The following is a 17778-nucleotide window of genomic DNA, read 5'->3' on the forward strand; positions in this document are numbered from 1 at the left end:
CCCGTGCACGCAGATCATTCTCCGGGCTCCGTCTCCTGTGCTCAGAATGAACGCAACATGGATTCAGCCTAGATCCAAAGTGACAGCCCGGAGATACCGGCCCTGATGGAAGCACCCAGCTTGTGCCGGGCTCGTGTGTACACGTCCACGCTGGGTGTTAGCGTCTCCACTAGGGGTGCGGGGCGGTTGTGCCAGGGCTCCCAAAACTCCACGGGCTGAGGCAGAAGGGTCACTTGAGCCCGGCCCAAGCCCAGCCTGAGCCACGGAGTGAGACCCTATCTAAAAAAGAAGAAAAGACATGGTCTTTCTACGTCTTTAACATTTTTTTTGATCAATATCAAGCAAACATTACTGTGGGTTTTCGGCTTTTAAATTCTATTCTCCTTGACAATGAGGATTACTCAGTAATGGTGCCACGAGAGGTTCTGAGTCCTTCTGATTTTGCTCTCACTGGGAACCCTGTGAAGCGGTCTCCAGGACACTAAGGGGACGCATGGGCCGTATGACACCTGGTTGTGCATGTCTCCACATCAGGTCAATGCTGCGGCCCGGGGAGGTATGCGGTTCGTTGGCTTCATCCCGCAGCTCCACCCGCCTCCCAGATGCTGCAATGGGACTGGCCAGGGTGCAGGCGTGGAGCCCCCAAGCACAGTTGCAAGACCCAGTGCTGATGACAGCCAAAGCAGCAGGGACAAAGGGGGACCAGGCAGATGGCCGGTGGACGGTGGCCCCAGGGATGCGACCCATCAGGAGGGCAGCCAGGCACAGCGAGACCTTGACAGCAGCCCCAGGACTGCCCAGCCAAGGAAAGGAGAAGGTAAGGGACCAGCGCACTTCTGTGGTTTTGGCTTTCAAATTATTATTATTATCTTCTTTCATGACGAGGGTTGCTTGATAAAGTTATTTTGAGAGCTCTCTTGAGTCACTTTTAACCATTGCTGTAAGGAGGAGTCACTGTCAGGTGGTCCCCAAAACTCATGCCACACAGTTCCTCAGTGGAAGACTGATTCCCCAGGGCTCTGGCCCTCGCAGGGCAGGCCCGGCCAGGAGTGCTCCTCAGATCTCCCTCCTGCCTCTGTCTCGAGGGCTGGCCCATCGCCTGGGGCACTGTCGCCTTTGGTTACTAGGTGCTCCCTGCCCCTGGGCCACAACGCTTCCTGATGAAGGGGAGCTGCTAGGGCAGCAGCACCTTCTGGGCGATGGCTTGGTCCTTGATTGCCGAAGTACAGGTTTTCTCAAGCCGCCCTTGAGAATATTCAATTACTTGGGCTCTTCAGGGGGTTTTTCTGTTTGTTTGTTTGTTTGTTTGTTTAAATTTATTTATTTATTTGTCTGTGTGTGGCCAGCTCAGCCCACCAGGGGGCGGGGCTGGCTGGCATGTGGTGCTGGGGATTGAACCGCGGTCCCTGTGCTTTGCTAAGCTTGTTCTGAGTAGGTGCTGTAGACCACTGAGCCATCTCACCAGCCCCTCTTCAGGTTTTCTGACATCTTTACAGACTTGGTTCTGTTCGTTTGTGAGTCAGGGTCTCACTATGTAGCCCAGGCTGGCCTCGAACTTACAGCAATCCTCCTGCCTCAGCCTCTGAATGCTAGGATCATAGGCGTGCACCACCACACCCAGAAACAGGCTTGGTGGTAAGCAGCACTGTCACAGAAAGCCAAAGGCTCCGTCTGCCTTCAAGGTAGCTGTCTGGGCTCCAGAACCCGACACCTCAGCTTCTTGGGAAAGAGGGGGCGCCCCAGGCTGCTCTGAGAAGCAGACAGGAGCAAACTGCAAGTGCTGAGCCCTGGCCCCCACCAGGTGACCCTGAAGGAGGCAAGCTGGGGGCTGGGATTCGATAGCGTTGTTGGCCTGACACGTGCTGGCCACCGCGAGCCCCTCCGGACCTGTCGGGCCCATTCCTGTGGACTGCACCCTGCCAGCCGCAGGCTGCTTGCTGAGTGTCTTAAGCTCTGTGCTTGGCGGTAACTTTCCTCGTGGAAGCACCTGCCCAGGCTCAGAGGAGGAGGGTGTGGGACACACAAAGCGACCCGAAACGGTCACAGGTGTGGGCCCTGCTCCTTGCACAAAGAATTCACCGGTTCCCAGCCACACAGAAGATGTGACCCGTGTTCTGTGCATGTGTGTGTTCCAGTCTCCTCACACACACATCCGAGGAGACATTAAAAATGTTTGCAAAAAAAAAAAAAAAAATGGACACAAGCTGGGTGTGGCGGCGCACGCCTGCGATCCCAGCATTTGGGAGGCTGAGGCAGGAGGGTCGCTGCGACTTCAAGGCCACCCTGGACTTTACAGTGAGACCCTGTTTCAAAAAACTGATAAATAAATCTAGATATGTCTATCAAAAGGAGAATAGTTAACTGGAATATCATGTAGTAGTTAAATGAGTAAGATCTAAATAGCTCCTTATATCTCAAAGGCGTAACTTGTTTTATGGTACTGGAGATTGAACTCAGGTCCTTGTGCTTGCCTGGCAGGCACTTATTCGACTGAGCTATCTCCCCAGCCCCCAAAGGTGTAACTTTGAGCAAAGAAATAAACCAATTTAGAGTCTGTGGGATGGCGCGGGGACAGTGCCCAAGCAGCATGCCTGAGGCCCCAGGTTCAAAAGAGTCCAACTCCAGGCTGGGGAGATAGCTCTGCAGTCGAGTACCTGCCTAGCAAGCGCAAGGACCCGGGCTGATCCCTGGCCCGCACGCTATATGGGCCTCTGAGCCTGGGGTGCACCGAGCCAGCCCTGAGACCAGGCATGTTGGCACACGCCTATAATCTCAGTGCTGTGGAGGCTGAGGCAGGAGGATACTATGAGGCGGGACCATGTAGTGAGACCCTGTACCAAATAAACATTTTTAAAAAGTCAGCTTACAGATTGACACACAGTAGTATGATGCCAGCAGAAACAAACCGCTGTATTACATGGGGGTGTACAGCGTGTGCTAAGGAAGCTTCCGGGAGGCCGCCGTCTGCGAAGCAGCTAGCTGGGCGCCTCGCGCTCGGCTGTCCCATCTCTGCAAGTGCGTGGGCGGGCATGGGATTCGCTGTGACCAGGTGCTCCTGCTGCTGTCTTCTTGCTCCTCCGACCGAACTGTCCCCGGTGAGCCTGCAGCGTCCGACTGCCAATCCCAGGCCCTAACTCACCCTCCCTGTGCCGACCAGAGCCCCGGCTGTACGCGGCCTTCAATGCCTTCGAGGACGACCCGGCCTGCTGGAGCTACCAGGAGGGTGTTCTGTCCATGAAGGTGGCCAGGAAGGGGGCCGTCATCAGCGCGCTGGACGCCGACTGGCTGGAGCTCACCACGCTTTATTACAAGCAAGGCTTTTCTCTAACCGACGCCTTCGTGTGCTGGGATTCGCCGAGAGGTAAGTGCCGCGTGAGCCCCGAGTTTCTGTCTAGCGCTCCGGTCCGTGTTGAAGCCGCGAAAACGTTTCTGCGTCTGGAGTTGCGCGGTGGACGGCGCAGAGATGCCCCTGGGGAAAGGGTGCCCCTCGCTCATCGCAGAGCTCGGGGTGTCAGGTGTAACTCAAGCCCGCGGAGGAAGGGGCACCAGGCAACGCGGCCTGCTGGGCGGCGGAGGCAGCCAGGCCGAGGGAGGGCGGAGCTCTCGGGGCGCACTGGCCCTGCCCCTCCCCACAGCGGGTACCCCACCCAAAGCCCCGCGGATGGGGGCTCTGGTTCCCGGTGGTCGAGTCTGCTAGCTTTCTCCTTCACTTACAGGTGAATACAAATTCAATTTTTTAAAAAAAAATTTTATTTATTTGTGTGTGTGTGTGTGTGTCGAGCTCAGCCCACCAGGGGGCGGGGCTGGCTGGCATGTGGTGCTGGGGGATCGAACCGCGGTCCCTGTGATTTGCTAAGCTTGTTCTAAGTAGGTGCTTTAGACCACTGAGCCTTCTCACCAGCCCCAACAAATTCAATTCTTGTCTCCCAAAAAGGCAACTAAAAAGTTCGCAAAAAATATCTAAGAGAAATTAGAAAAAAAAAAAAAAAGATTGCTAGAATAGCCGGGTGCAAGCAGGCGCAGGGACCAGGGGTTTGATCTCTGGGCTCGCCAGGCCGGCCGTCCCCAAGGCATGTTGAGATGGCAACTGAGACTGGGTGTGGTGGCCTATAATCCCAGCTCTCGGGAGGCTGCAAACAGGCGGATCTCTATGGGTCTGATCTAGTAGTGAGACCCTGAACACCCTGAATGCCCCTAACATACAAAAAATAAAAAACAAAAGAGTAGCTGGGTGTCAGGCATAGTGTCAGAGCACACCTGGAATCCCAGCGCTCAGGAGGCTGAGGCAGGACTATCTTGAGTTCAAGGCCAGCCTGGGAAACTTAGTGAGGCTGTATCTTTTTAAAAAGCCAAGAAAAATTAAAGAAAAGAAAAAGGATAGGAGACTGAGGGAAAGGCATGAAAAGAGACAAGGTGGGGGGCTTAGGAAAGGCAGGAAACCAGAAGACCCTAGCTCTGAAGTCAGAGGGAAGAACAGAAGAGCCAAGATCTCGGAGCGCTTCCTGGTGACCGCCCGCACCCGGGGCCCTGAGCGACCGGCCACTCAGCTTGGGGCCCGCACTCCACAGGGTCAGGACTTGTGCCAGCAGGGCACTGCTCCCAGGCACCCAGGTGAGGCCCCACCCTCGCCAGAGGGCACTTGGAAGGGCTTGGTCGGGCCTGCCGTGCTGGGGGGCCTGGTGGTTTCTCCTCCTCTCAGGATCGCAGGGCACCGGAAACTTCCCAGCCTGCCTTCAGGGAACAGCAGTTGTTAATGGGAAGAGTGGGGTCAAGCGCTAAGCTAAGCTCGGGTCATCAATGTCCTGACCCTGCAGCGAATTCCAGCTTGGGAGGAGTATACTAAAGACAAGCCTTGCCTGAAATAAACTCCAGGGATTCCATCAAGATGTCCCCTCAGACCCTTGCCACTGTCTCCAGGCCTCTGGAGCACCCTGTGGAGGGTATGGCCTGGCGTGTGTCACTCAAGGCTCTCAGTCATGTGAGAGGTCAAGGGAGCAGGGCTGAGATGACCCTGCAGGAGGCCCTGGCTGGCCTCAGCCTGCCGGACAGCGGTGCTCGCTCCCTGTGCCCACGCACCTCAGGATGGCACCAAGAGCATCCCCCGATGGCAAGACCAGGCCTCCCTGGCAACTTGGCTGTGTCAGAGGAGAGGCTGGGCAGGCAGCTGGAGGAAAATGACTATGGTGGTTGATACGGCGTGGCGATTCCACGCCCACCCAGAGTGACTCAGCACGTACAGGGTAGCCAAAGGGGCTGAGGAAGGCTGCTGCACGCCACTTCCTTGGAGGACCTTGGTCCCTGCTCAGTTCTTTGCAGCAGCTGCCACCACTTTCTCAGAGGTGCTCCGGTGTCTTTGCAGTCAGTGTAGGAGGGAGGGAGAGGCTTGACAGATGCAGGGCTGCTGCTCCTCTGCTCTCGCTGTTTTCTGCCACCATGAGCTGCTGCCGTTTGCCCTGGAACAGCCGAGTATGGACTGAAACCTCCACTAACTGTGAGCTAAATAAACCTTTCCTTCCTTCCCTTTGAGTGTCGGGTGTTTGTCCCAGCAACGAGTGAAAGGTAGCTGAGAAGATGACTTTCTAAGTTTTCCACCGGGCAGGCCGTGCACCGAGGCTGGAGCATTGGGGCAGCTGTCCTCACCACACGCCTCATTGGCCCCAGAGCAGGACTCAAGGCCCCCCGCAGGACCAAACAGCCACAGGGGCCCAGGGCCGGGGGCTCAGGGATCAGTGCAGTCTTCCTGCCTCATACATGGTGTCCTCTTTGTGTTTTGTGATTGTTGTGGTTTTGCTTTTGCTTTGGCTCCCAATTAGGGTGTTCCCTATTCCCTTGGAGTCTGTTTTCTGGGTCTGGCATTGAATCCAGGCCTGTACACTGAGCTACACCCCAACCCCTTCCCTGCCCCATTTAAAAAAAAAAATCATGGCTGGGACTTGCTCAGTTGCAAGTTGCCCTGCCTGGGTGCCTCAGCCTCCTGAGGTATGAGCCACATGTTGAAGCCAGTTTGATTTTTTTGTGACTTCTTCTCAGGTTTTCCTTGACACCCTTTTCTAGCATCCCTGAGGGCTGAGGCATCAGGATGGGATGGGCAGCTGCCTCCTGGGGCAGGCGGCAGGGGAGGAAGGTGTCCTAACACCCCTGGTGCTGCAGAGCTGGCAATCGGGCCAGGAGGATGACACATGTGACCCAGCCTCAGAAGCACAGTCCATGGAGGAAGCCCTCAAGGGTGGCCATCTCCTTCAGGGCAGGGGACACTCGCACTGGGCCCAGGAGGCTGCAGGTTACAGCAGCTGACAGGCGGCAGCCCAGCAGGCCAGGGCCAGGAGTGACCCGTGGCCAGCAGAGTCAGGGCCCCTTGCAGCTGCCCTGGACGAGGTGTAATCACTCCTCTCCCGGAGGAAACTGAGGCAGGGGACAGTGATCACACAGGCTGGGCCACACCTGGCCCCTGTTCTGTTCCCCTGCAGGATTCACAGGGGTCTGGCTCTGTCCACAGGTCCTGAGCAGCTTGTGTCCTCACCGGGGTGCTGCCCTCGCTGCGGCCCAGAGAGCAAGGCCCGGGTGGGAGTGGAGAGTGGCTGCTAAGGTTTGGGGTGAGAGCAGGGGTGAGTGGGGACCTGGTGACAGTCGCCTCCTAGGACACCCCAACCAGGAGCTCGGGGACACGGCCTGTCCTCACCTGCGACCAGAGTTTTTGGGACGTGTACTGTGCCAGGCAGCTCAGGGCTCACCACCTGCAGGAGGAAGGGTGCTGCTTTTTTGATGCCGTAAGTGGGGCCGGGGATACAGCTCAGCAGCACAGCACAGGCCTAGCAGGAGTGAGGTCGGGGTTCAATTCCCAGGACCAAACAAAAGAAAACAAAAACAGAAAAGCAGAGACTCGGTGAGCGCGTTTGGCAAGAGCACGAGGTCCCCGTGGCTGTAAAACCGCACGTGGGCTGCTTCGTCCTGCAGGCATCTGGGCAGCTGCGGGGTCTTTGGCGAGCAGCCTGGGAGACCCTGAGAGGTGGCCGGCGGCCAGTCTTCTCCACAGCGCTGCTGGGCTTGCCCCGCCGCCTGTGACCTTCGGGATGGGGCCAGAGCAGGACCACAGCCGGAAGAGGGACGGGTGTCACCCAGCTAAGCCGTGGCCCAGGAATGGCTGGCCACCTGGCCATTTCGTCTATCTCAAGTGACGAGTTCATAACTGGTAAAGAGACGGAGGAAGCCTGCGCGTGCCTGCATTTCAGCCCTGCCCTGACAATGTCCGCTACACATCTTCGTAGAATCAAAAACTAAGAAAATCTAGATGCTGACCAATTTCTCAAATGATGAAAATGAGCGAGAATATTTCCACTGTGTATGCACAATGACAACACTCCCAGCATATGAGGACGGTAGTGATGGATACCATGAGCAGCTTAGACATCTCTATGCCCTTGCGTCTCATCTGTAGGAGCCCCTGTCACAGAGCATGCCTGCTGCCGCGCGACTCCTGCGTCAGATCACCTGCGTCATGACCATCTTTGCAGAGTTCTGGGGAAGACAGTCTTACAGCCCCTCGCTTTGAAGGGATCACTTCGCTCTTCTCAGAGCTTGCCTTTCAGGGGACACAAGAGTGGTGGCTCTGCTGGTGCTTCCAGCCCAAACTCCACCAAGATGCAGTCAGGCCACATGCTGTACCTGTCCCTGGTCACCATACACTGGGACCCTGGGCAAGAGGGCACCTCTGTCTCACGTGGCCAGGCCCCACGCACCTTGGCTGGGAAGCCCTAGTCATGTAGCACTCAGAGGTAACATCTGAGGAGCAGTGTTCACCCCGTGGTCTCTCGGCCACGGGCCTTCCCCCACCCCTCCCTGGCAGTCACCCCTATGAGGAGGATGTCCCCAAAGACACAGGAGGTCTGGCCTGACCTCTAGGGCTCCTGAGAGCCCAGGGGAAGGAGGACCTGTGACTGCACTCAGGTCCACACCACACGGTGATCAGGACAGGATCAACGAGTCTGCGAGGTGTCTGCGCTGAGCAAACCCAGGTATCACACAACCTCACCACCCTCTAGTCGCAGGCCGAGTCCTCAGTGGCCAGTTTCCTCGTGGCATCTCTGAACATCACGCCACTGGTGGCAGTGAGGCTGTGGCTGTGTGTGACTCTGCCGTGGGTTCATGTGTCCACACTGTCCACTGGGAAGTGGCCTGGAGCCCTGGTGCCTGCGGATACCGCATCCCAGAACGGCCAGTGAGGCGGTGCTAACAGCCATGAGTGCTTCAACACTCAGGTCCTCGAGGCCTTAGAGATGCCTTGGGCCACGGAGGGTCTCAAAGACTGGTGCAGGCTGTGTCCCATGGGTCACCCGGAGCAACAGGGCTGTGCACAACTAAAGGAAGCAGAGTGCGTGCTGAGGACATGACGTCACTGCCCCAGGAAGCACACCCCAAAGTGTCAGTCCTTTGTGACCCAGCCCCAAGCACGAGTGACATCAAAAAGAAAACGGAAACAGTAAAAACAGTTTGTTTTGAAAGTTCACACTCTGCGAGAGTGTTGATGTGTGTCCGTGTTCCCTGTGGTCCACGGGGCCGAGGCAAGAGGATCACCAGTTCAGGGCAAGCCTGGGCACTTTGGCAAGAGCTTATCTCTAAATAAAACAACCAGCTGATAACTGCTGAATAGCTCAGGACACTTGTCTAGCATGTAAAAGGAAAATATAAAAAGCAGAAGTTCATAGCCTGTTAACAAAAATTAAACCTGAAAGGTACATTGAAATTATTTTTCTCTTTTTTAATTCTTAAGCCTAAAATATCATTTGGAAACTTCAAAGGTCTTTATTACTTAGTGAACTATCAGCCACCAAAGCTTGTTGCGACGTTTTGCTACCCAGAAACCAAAACCTGTCACCAGCGCATGACCATGGGAAAGAATGTCCTCTTGCGACACAGGAGGCAGAAAAATTTCCACAAAACCAATATCACATAGGCCAGCTGGTTATTGTCAGCTACTCAAGAAAGAGTCCCAGAGGCCTCCTTCCCCTAAAACTTCCTTCCCTGCAGGAATTCTGTGGACAATGACTTCTGTGTAGGTTTTTCCTGTTGCTTTTTAGGGGCTGGGATGAAATGTGGTCTGGGAGAAACAAGCGTGGGGAAAGAGCTTCCCGCCCACTCACAGCCTCACACACAAATTGCAAGGATTAAGTTGTGTTTGTGTTGAGACAGGATCTCACTGTGTAGTACCTCAGGCTGGCCTTGAACTCAAGGCAATCCTCCTGCGTCAGCCTCCCGAGTGCTGGGATCACAGGCGTGTGCCACCACGTCAGGCTAACATTTTTCATGTTGTTTCTCTTACTGGTATAACTAACGTTTCATGCAGAATAGAAAGCAGATTTGGATTTCCCAGCAAAGCGCGGCTGCAGCCCGATCCCCGCCTGCTCACTGAATCGCACCATTCCTGCTGCCTTCTGCCTCGGCCTGGCCGCCTCTGTGCACATAGTCTGATCCTACTCCACCCAAGGGCAAACCTGGCTTTACGTCCAAGGAGGAAAGGCGCCTGCAAGGATGGGGCTGGCTCACTGCTCACGCTTCAGCACAGATGTTTTAATGAATTGTTCTCCCGGCCTCCTCTCAGGGTCATCTGAGGGTCTAGGTCTTGGGACTCTGACCCGCAGCCTCCCTCACTGCATCCTCTTCCTCACAGGGGACCATTTACCCAAGTCTCTGGAGGGATTTTTCATCTACGAGGAAGAGGGCTCTGTGCTCCCGGGTTCTCCCCGGAAGGGAAACGACGCCATCGTGGTGGAGCAGTGGACGGTCATCGAGGTGAGCCGCGGGCCCCAGCCAGCCCGCCTCTGGCTCGGCTTTGCGCTGCGAGACTGCTGGGCTGGCGTCCTCACACACACCCTCGCTGGGGACCTGGCATTGCGTCCCGAGGAGTGACAGGCCGCCACACCAGTGCAGGAGGTCGTGTGCTTCCATCCTCTGGCCATAGATGGGCAGTGGGGTCCAAACCTAGCGGGACTCTAACCCAGGCTGAGTCCCCGGGCGCCGAGCTTTTCTCTGCCCTAGGCCACTACAGCGAAAACAGCGCCACGGTTGGGTCACGGCTTGCCCCCTTGCCACCAGCTCCCTCCCCGCCTCACCAAGTCAGTTTTAGGGCCAAGGTGTCCAGAACAGCCAGACAGGAGCACGGCACTGTCCTCTGCCACCAGAGTAGACCTGCTGTGTGGTCGCCCTGGAGGTGGCTGGCGGCATCCAGGCGCCCTCACTGCGGGATGTGGGGCCTCGCCAGGGACCTCGCAGGGTGGCGCCTGCCTTGCTGGCCTGCAGTGGACAGGAGACTGACCCAGCCTTGGCCAAGCCGGAATCTCCTGGGTGGGGAAAGCCTTGGGGTGACAGCAGGTCATCCCCTCCCCCGCCTCCCAGCCCTCAGCCCTGTGTCCCAGCCCTGTGTGCCTGCAAGCAGCACAAGTGTCCTGGGGAGCAGGGTGGCCAGGCTGGGACAGCAGGAACCTGGGTGCCCCCTCACTCTCTTCCCCTCACAGTAGCCAGGCACCCTCTGGCTGGCCTGGGCCTGCCGCCCCTGCCACCGCCACCACCCCTGTCCGTGTCCTGTCCCGCAGGGCGCTGCTGTCCCACAGGGCGCTGCTGTCAAGGCTGACTACGGCCCCCTGCTGCACACCCTGGCGGAGTTCGGATGGCTGCTGACCAGCGTGTTGCCCACGCCCGTGCTCCGGCAGGACAGGTAACGCAGACTGCGCCCGCCCAGGCTGTCAGCGCGAGGTGTCCGCTGCACCCACACCTGTGGGAGGCCCGGAGAGACCCTGTCCCTAGCCTGGGACTCCGACTGCAGTGTTTGGCGACAGGCAGGCCCACCTGCCACTCTGGCTGCACACAGGCACGCTCAGGACACAGGCAGGCTGGGGACACGGCCTTTTCCCTCTTCCAAGGCAGAGTATTCTGCATCCCCCCTGCTCTCAGGGTCCCCCAAGATCTCGGGTCCCCCCAGGATCTCACTGGCCGGGCCCTGACTTCACACAGGCCCCTGTGCTTAGCCACGTAGCATGACATCTGGGCTTTCTCTGGGCCCCGGCATGCTCAGGGTGGCCTGGGGGACAAAGGACTCCCCTGGAGGTGGCTCCAGCTTGCCACCTTGAGCAAGCTTTACAGGCCACAGCCTGTACTAGTGCCTGTCACGGGTGCAGTGTGGGGCCTCCAGGGCATGGTGGGTGAGGCAATGCTGAGGCCTGCCCCCCCCCCCGACTGCCTGAGAGTTTCGGAGGCCCCAGGCCCCAGTCTGTACGTGTGCCAGGGCGCAGGGCTGGGCTCATGACACTGCTGCTGGTGGCAGTGGAGCCAGGCACAGCCTGAATCTCGCTGGGAGGCAAGTGGCTGAGGACTGCGCTGTCGGCAGAGTGCAGGAGCCGGGGGCAGGAGTGAGCAGGCGCCAGGCTGTGCTGGCCTAGAGCCCTCCTGGGGGTCCTGGGCTCTGGTTAGGTGAGCGGGGCAAGCACTGGCACACAGCTCTGATGCGTAAGGTCCACACTGCTGGTGCATGGCCAGCAAAATGCAGACCCCCTGCAGAGCAATTCTAGTGGGCGCCAGCTCTCAGGCTCCAGGGGAGTGGAAGCAGAGACTGCTTGTCTTTATGAGTTTTTTTTTTTTTTTCTAAATGTATTTTGTACAGGGTCTCACTATGCAGCTTGGACTTGTAGTGATCCTCCTGTTTTCAGCCTCCCCACCACTGGGATTGCAGGCCTGTGCCACCACGCCCAGACTCAGTGGCCGGCTCAGCATGTGGTGCCAGGGATCGAGCCCCGGTCCCTGTGCTTGCCTAAGCACGCGCATAGTCCACTGCGCTATCTCGCCAGACCTTGTCTTTATGTATTTTTATTATTCAACTTTTTTGGTAAATGTGCACGTATCCCATAATCAGTTTACAGCTAGGAGTAGTGGTGCACACCCATAAGTCCAGCAATCAAGAGGCTGATGCAGGCGGATCGCCATGTGTTAGAAGTCAGCCTGGGATACATAGTAAGTTCAAGGCCTGCTTGAACTACATAGTTAGGGCCTGTCTCAGAAAATAAATTAACAAAATACAAGAAGCAAAAAGTCAGTCACCCCTTAACATGATGAGGAGGCTGAGCGCGGTACCTTGCCCTCTGAGAGAGCTACAGATGCGGACACCTGGCGCAGTGACCCAGCTTCTGCGTGCAGCAGCCTGGCCCGCTTGTTGCACAGCACTCCAGGAACAACCGAGGGCCACCTGAAGAGCTTTGGCGTGGGCTGTAACGGCGGCATCCGGAAGAGGAGAGATGGCCGGCAGATGTGCTGGTGAAGCAGGAGCTTGCGCTGCCAGGAGGCTAAAGAGCGGCATTACCACCTAGAGGAATCTTAGCATTTTCCCACTGGCCTGCACAGCTGTAGGAAGAGGCGTTCACAAGGGCTCACGGTTTTCAGAGAAGGCAGGCTGTGCCCGGCTGGCTCCAGGGCTGAAGCTGCACAACCGGGCCTGGGGAGGACACTGCCCCACCCATGGAGCCAGAAGCAGGCGACAAGGGAGGAGCAGGGCCAAGAACACACGTCCAGGAGGGCCTGGCAGCCCTGAACCAGGCCCTCCCAGCAGCACGCCAGCTGTGAGCTCAGGCCTGGATTCATCTTTGGGTGAGCGCAGCGCCCCATGATCCAATCCCCCCCCCCAAACGTGAGACCCTGGGGGACGTGTTTAGAGCCAAACAATACCATCTTCCTACTGGCCCCAAAGTCCTATGTCGGTCTCACTGTAGAAAACACATTTAGTCCATCTCCAGGGTCAGCAAGTCTTAAGAGTCCCAGCACAACATGCCTGCCAAGGCCAAGGCAGTCTCCCCTGAGACTCAAGGCAGATTCAGCTCTGAACCCTTATACGAAGCTGAAAGCAAGCTAAATATTTCTATCATGCAATGGTGAAGGATAAACATGGATAAACATCCCCACTCCCCCAGGGAGAAATGGGGGAGAAGAAATAGAAAGGAACTGGGCCAAAGCAAGACGGAACCCTCCATCGCGAACTACAGCTCTGTGCTCAGGGCCTGGAGCCGGCTGTGGCGAGATGTGTGCTCCAAGGGCTGGGGTAGCCCCTGCCGACTGCCATCCTCGCAGCCCTCTCGGGGTGGTTCCACTTGCTGCCCACAGCTGTCCTCAGAGGTCCCACTTTCTTGGCACACCCAGGTCCACGGCATCTTTGGCCTCATCTGGCCCCCTCGTGCACTGCCTGCCCAGAGTCCTTGACAGGCCTCTCGGGCCCTCTTCTGAGGCCTGGGTGGAGACCTCTGTGCCCCGCCCGTGATGCCCATGCCACATCTGTAAAGCCAGCACCCCAAGGACAGTGCCAAGATCTTCCCTAGTGGAAACAGAAGCTCCCAAGGGCTCTGTTTGCCAAGGCCTCTGAGGACACGAAGGGCTGAACCCTGAAAGTGCAGGCCATCCTGGGGTTTTCTTTCCAAAGCAGCCTTTCAAAGGGATTCACCCTTTTCCACCCTGAATCTGCAAAGATGAGACCTTGCCAATTCCTGAGAGGCATCTTTACTCTTGTCCAGAGGCAAAGTGCTTAGCTTCTTTTTATTTTATTTATTTATCTATTTATTTTGTCCTTTTGAGACAAGGTCCCTCTGTGCAGTTCAGGTTGGCCTTGAGCTCACTTTGTAGCCCAGGCTGGCTTTGAACTCACAACAATCCTCCTGCCTCAGTTCCCAAGTGCTGAGATTACAGGCGTGTGCCACCACATCTGCTTGCCTTCTTTTTAATACTAATCTTTTCTATGACTATTCTCTTCCTGACCCCAACTTTATAGATCGTACCTCTCCAAGCAAACTGCTAGCTTGTAGACCACTGGTCTGGTGTGAGTAAGGTTAAATTTCATGACAAGGAGCATAAGCTATAATCTGGGTGTATCTCACCCAACTTGTCTCATGACTTCCAGTCTCCAGCAAAGTCTTAGGATCTGGGCAGAACGCCCGAGTATAGTCCCATTGCCAGCGGAGTCCTTGTTCCTGCCTGAGGCTGCGTGGGCCTGGCCTTTACTGTTCTCACTCCTGCCAGCATTCTGGTCTCCTGAGCTCCAACCACAATTCCTCACCGAGCTCAGCTCACAGCACTCTCAGGCTTCTCTAGCCAGCATCCCCAAGCCTTTCCAGACTCTTTGTACAGCTGATCCTAAAGGCTTCTAGACCACGTGGTCAAATGCGTCACAGCAGTGACCAATTTTCAGTGCTAGTCAGCTACCCTATTGTGCTGGGAGGGACACGTTACCTGACACCTGCAGTGCCTGCCACTGAAAGGAGGTGCTATGGTTTGGGTCTAGGTGTCCTCCCAAAGCCACACGCAGCTATTGGGGCAGGCTTCAAGAGTGTGTGATTCATTCATGATTCAACGCAGGATTACTGGTGTGAGTGCCGGGCGCACCCTGGGCTGGGTAATCTGCATACAGGGGAGGGGAGGGGCTGGCTAGCTGCCACAGCTCCTGCTCCTCCCTCTGCTCTTCGCTGTTTTCTGCCACCATGAGCAGCTGCCCCTGCCATGTGCTGCTCTGCCTGGCAGCCAGCTGAGTGTGGACTGAAACCTCCACAAACTGTGAGCTGAATAAACCTTGCCTTCCTTCGTTTTGGGCACTGGATGTTTTGTACCAGCAATGAGAGAAGAGTAACTGAGACAGGAAAAGAGGTTTATTTTGGCTCACAGTGTCCAGAGTGTTCGGTCCGCAGTTGGCTGGCTCCCTGGCAGACACAGCACACCATGTGACTTGTGGGCGAGAAAATGCCAGCCATTGCTGCAGCCTCTACTGCCATGAAGCCCTCATTCCCACCACTGGCAAAGAGAATCCAGAGCCCCAAGACCCTGGACAGGGAGCTGGCTGTGGACAGCCTCATCGTCCACCCCCTGGAGGTCCGGGAGTGTCGCCCAGGAAAGGCTGTGCAGAAGACAGCAGCCCAAGTGGAGGCCCACACATCAAGCCTCACGAGCACTTTCTCGGTTAGTCAGTTCTCTAGAATTGGAAGCACCCTTGGAAACGTGCAGCGACTGTCGTGGACACTGCTGTCGAGGCAGAATAAAATCCGCAGGTGCCCAGGAGAGGAAAGGGCCACATGGCCACATGCAAAGGTCAGGATCAGCTACAGAGCCTGGAGAAATGCGAGTGGAAGACTGGATTTGAACAGAAATTGCCCCCCCCCACCCCCTTCAGGGCTCCTTGGGCACTCCTGAGATCCTTTGTCCCTTTCCCTTCTGGGCCTGGAGTCGTACAAGTATCCACAGCCCACCCCGGGGGGACAGAGGTGAGGGTTTATTTGCTACCTGCTGAGGGGGACTGTTGGTCAGAAGACTGTTGGCCCACTGCCTTCTCACTCTGCCAAGCACAGTGTGCGGTCACAGCCACACTGCCCTGGACACACGGGTGGCGGGGTCACCACTCGTGGTGCACCGGTCATCTTTAAAGAAAATTCTGTAGGCTGACCTTAGCCGACCTGAAGTCAGTAAGGAGCCGGAAGTGCGTCAAAGGCCTCTGAAACTGGAAGGGGGTGTGAGCTGGACTCCGAGCCGAGCAGATGTCTTCTAAGCGTAGCTCCGCCATGCCAGCCGCATGCCTTGGACAATTCTGTATGCCTCGGTTTCCCATCTGGAAAGTGGGACGACAGCTGCCATTCTCACTGGAGAGAGACTATGTGTGAGTGCCCACGTGGGGCCTGAGTGTGCCGGGGTGGGACTGGCCCCCGGAGGCCTCTTCCTTTGGCAGAACCACATCCCTGGTAAGTTAGAGGATGCACTCTGACACCATGGCCAAGCCTGTCCTAGGTCAGGGTAATGCAGGAAGTGTCAGGACCCTGGTTTACTAGGCACGTAATCATCTGCAGGATGAGAAGACAGCAAACGCTGCAGAAAGAAGTGACAGCCTTGCACAGATGCGCGCCCAGCCGGCAGCCAGGAGCCACAGCCAGCGGGAGTCCGCCATCTCCACGCTGGCTGCTGCGTGTGCAGCGCTGTCCCAGCAGCCCGCTCCCCGTCCCTCCACCCCGAGCGTTCCTGCTGGGGTCTGTGCGGCAGGCCCATCCCCCTTCACACATGTGCCGAGGCCTGTCCCCAGTGCATTTCTGGGTCCAGGGTGTTGCTTTCTGTCCCTAGGCACCATCACATGGCCAAGGTGTGAAGCTGGTTGCCATGGAAACATCCTGACATACTGCTCCGTATTTCTATCCTGTCCCAGAGTTACTGCCTTCCTTCCCTGCAGTCCCTCTGTGACATGCCACTGGAGCCCATCCTGGTCTCCACAAGAATTCAAGGTGAAAATTGGCCTAAAAGCCCTCAGGGCCAGGTCGGTAGGGGAGCTGACAGCTAATATGCCTGGCTTTTGAAGCTCCCCGGAATGGAAGGAACCCGAAGCCCTACGCCAGGTCACCTTGAAACAGCCACCCGCTCCTGCGCCCCCAGTCGTCCCGGGGTGTGGGGAGGCAGGACTGTGCACCATGGGATTGCGTCTAAGGCTCCTGTGATGCACTTGTGGCGGCAGAGCACTGGGGTCACGTCCTGGGAGAGGGGAGAGCTTCAGGGCTCTGGGAGGGCTAAGTGCACACCCTCACTTTCTCCCAAGGACAGGGCTCAGGAGAGAGTCTGGCCCCTGGGGACAAGAGGAGAAGGACGCAGAGGAGAGAACTGTGACATCAAGAGCCCTGCTCCCTCCTGCTCCTCTGGGACCCGGTGGGCAGCAGCTCTGGGCACTGCGCCCGCGGAGCTGCCTCTGCGCAGCATCCTCTAACCCATGTGGGGTCACGTGTGCCGGCTCAGCCAGGGAGAGGCCGGAGGTGCCCTCATCTAAATTCGGCAGAAGCGGTGCTGAGCTGGAGCAGGGGCAGCAGGAAGACGGCCACATTCCCGGGACTCATCCTGGACCACTGTCCCCTCCGTCTGCACCAGGGTGCCAAACACGGCCTCTTTCATTTGGCACTGGAGATTAAACCACGGTCCCCTGGCTATATCCTTAGCCTTTCTTCCTTCTTTTTAAGTATTGAGACAGAATCTTGCTAAATTACCCATTTATCTTTGAGTTGCAAATGCTATAAACTGAGGCAATTAGTGGATAAGACAAAAGTATTTTAAGAAATACAAATTAGCCTAACAGCCCTGTTTAAGGGGCCATAAGTGAAAGCTGTTTGGGAGGGTATTTCTGTCCCCTGTGCCTACGCAGAGGCAGATGAGCCCTATCTTTTAAACTTGGCTCAGCCCTACGCCGTTCAGCTGCAGTGCGCCTTAAGTGTAGTGCTCCCCTACGGTGACTTGGAAACCTGTCCTCACTGAACATGTGCTGTGGACGAGGCAGACAGGGACCCTCTCGGGCTGACTGCGGCTTCCCAGAGCTGTAATTGGCTTGGAAAGAAGAGATGGCTGCGGTGAGCACTGCAGAGACTGTGAGGATGACAGCTCCATGCAAGGACGAGTGTCTCCACAGGGCTCCCCACAGGATGAGTATCCCTACAGGATGCGTGTCCCCATAGGACAAGTGTCCCCACAGGATGAGTGTCCCCACAGAATGAGTGTCCCCACAGGATGAGTGTCCCCACAGGATGGGTGTCCCCATAGGATGAGTATCCCCACAGGATGTGTCCCCACAGAATGAGTGTCCCCATAGGACAAGTATCCCCAAAGGGTGAGTATCTCCACAGGATGAGGGTCCTCACAGGATGAGTGTCCCCACAGGATGAATGTCCCTACAGGATGAGTGTCCCCATAGGACAAATGTCCCCACAGGGGTCCCCACAGAATGAGTGTCCCCCACAGGATGGGTGT

General features: G+C 56.8%; 1 protein-coding gene across 3 annotated transcripts in view; it reads left to right on the forward strand.

The window, feature by feature from the left end:
• Rftn2 (raftlin family member 2) overlaps nucleotides 1-17778 on the forward strand; it is a 55104-nt gene that overhangs the window by 29784 nt on the left and 7542 nt on the right. For all 3 annotated transcript variants that reach the window (XM_023712385.1, XM_023712387.1, XM_023712386.1), the window contains exons 4-7: nucleotides 535-817; nucleotides 3158-3361; nucleotides 9665-9786; nucleotides 10587-10708. In XM_023712385.1, the coding sequence (XP_023568153.1) occupies nucleotides 535-817; nucleotides 3158-3361; nucleotides 9665-9786; nucleotides 10587-10708 (731 nt within the window). The remainder of the gene's footprint in view (nucleotides 1-534; nucleotides 818-3157; nucleotides 3362-9664; nucleotides 9787-10586; nucleotides 10709-17778) is intronic.

The sequence above is a fragment of the Octodon degus genome, unplaced genomic scaffold, assembly GCF_000260255.1.
Source record: "Octodon degus isolate 3935 unplaced genomic scaffold, OctDeg1.0 scaffold00025, whole genome shotgun sequence".
In the NCBI taxonomy this organism is placed as follows: domain Eukaryota; kingdom Metazoa; phylum Chordata; class Mammalia; order Rodentia; family Octodontidae; genus Octodon; species Octodon degus.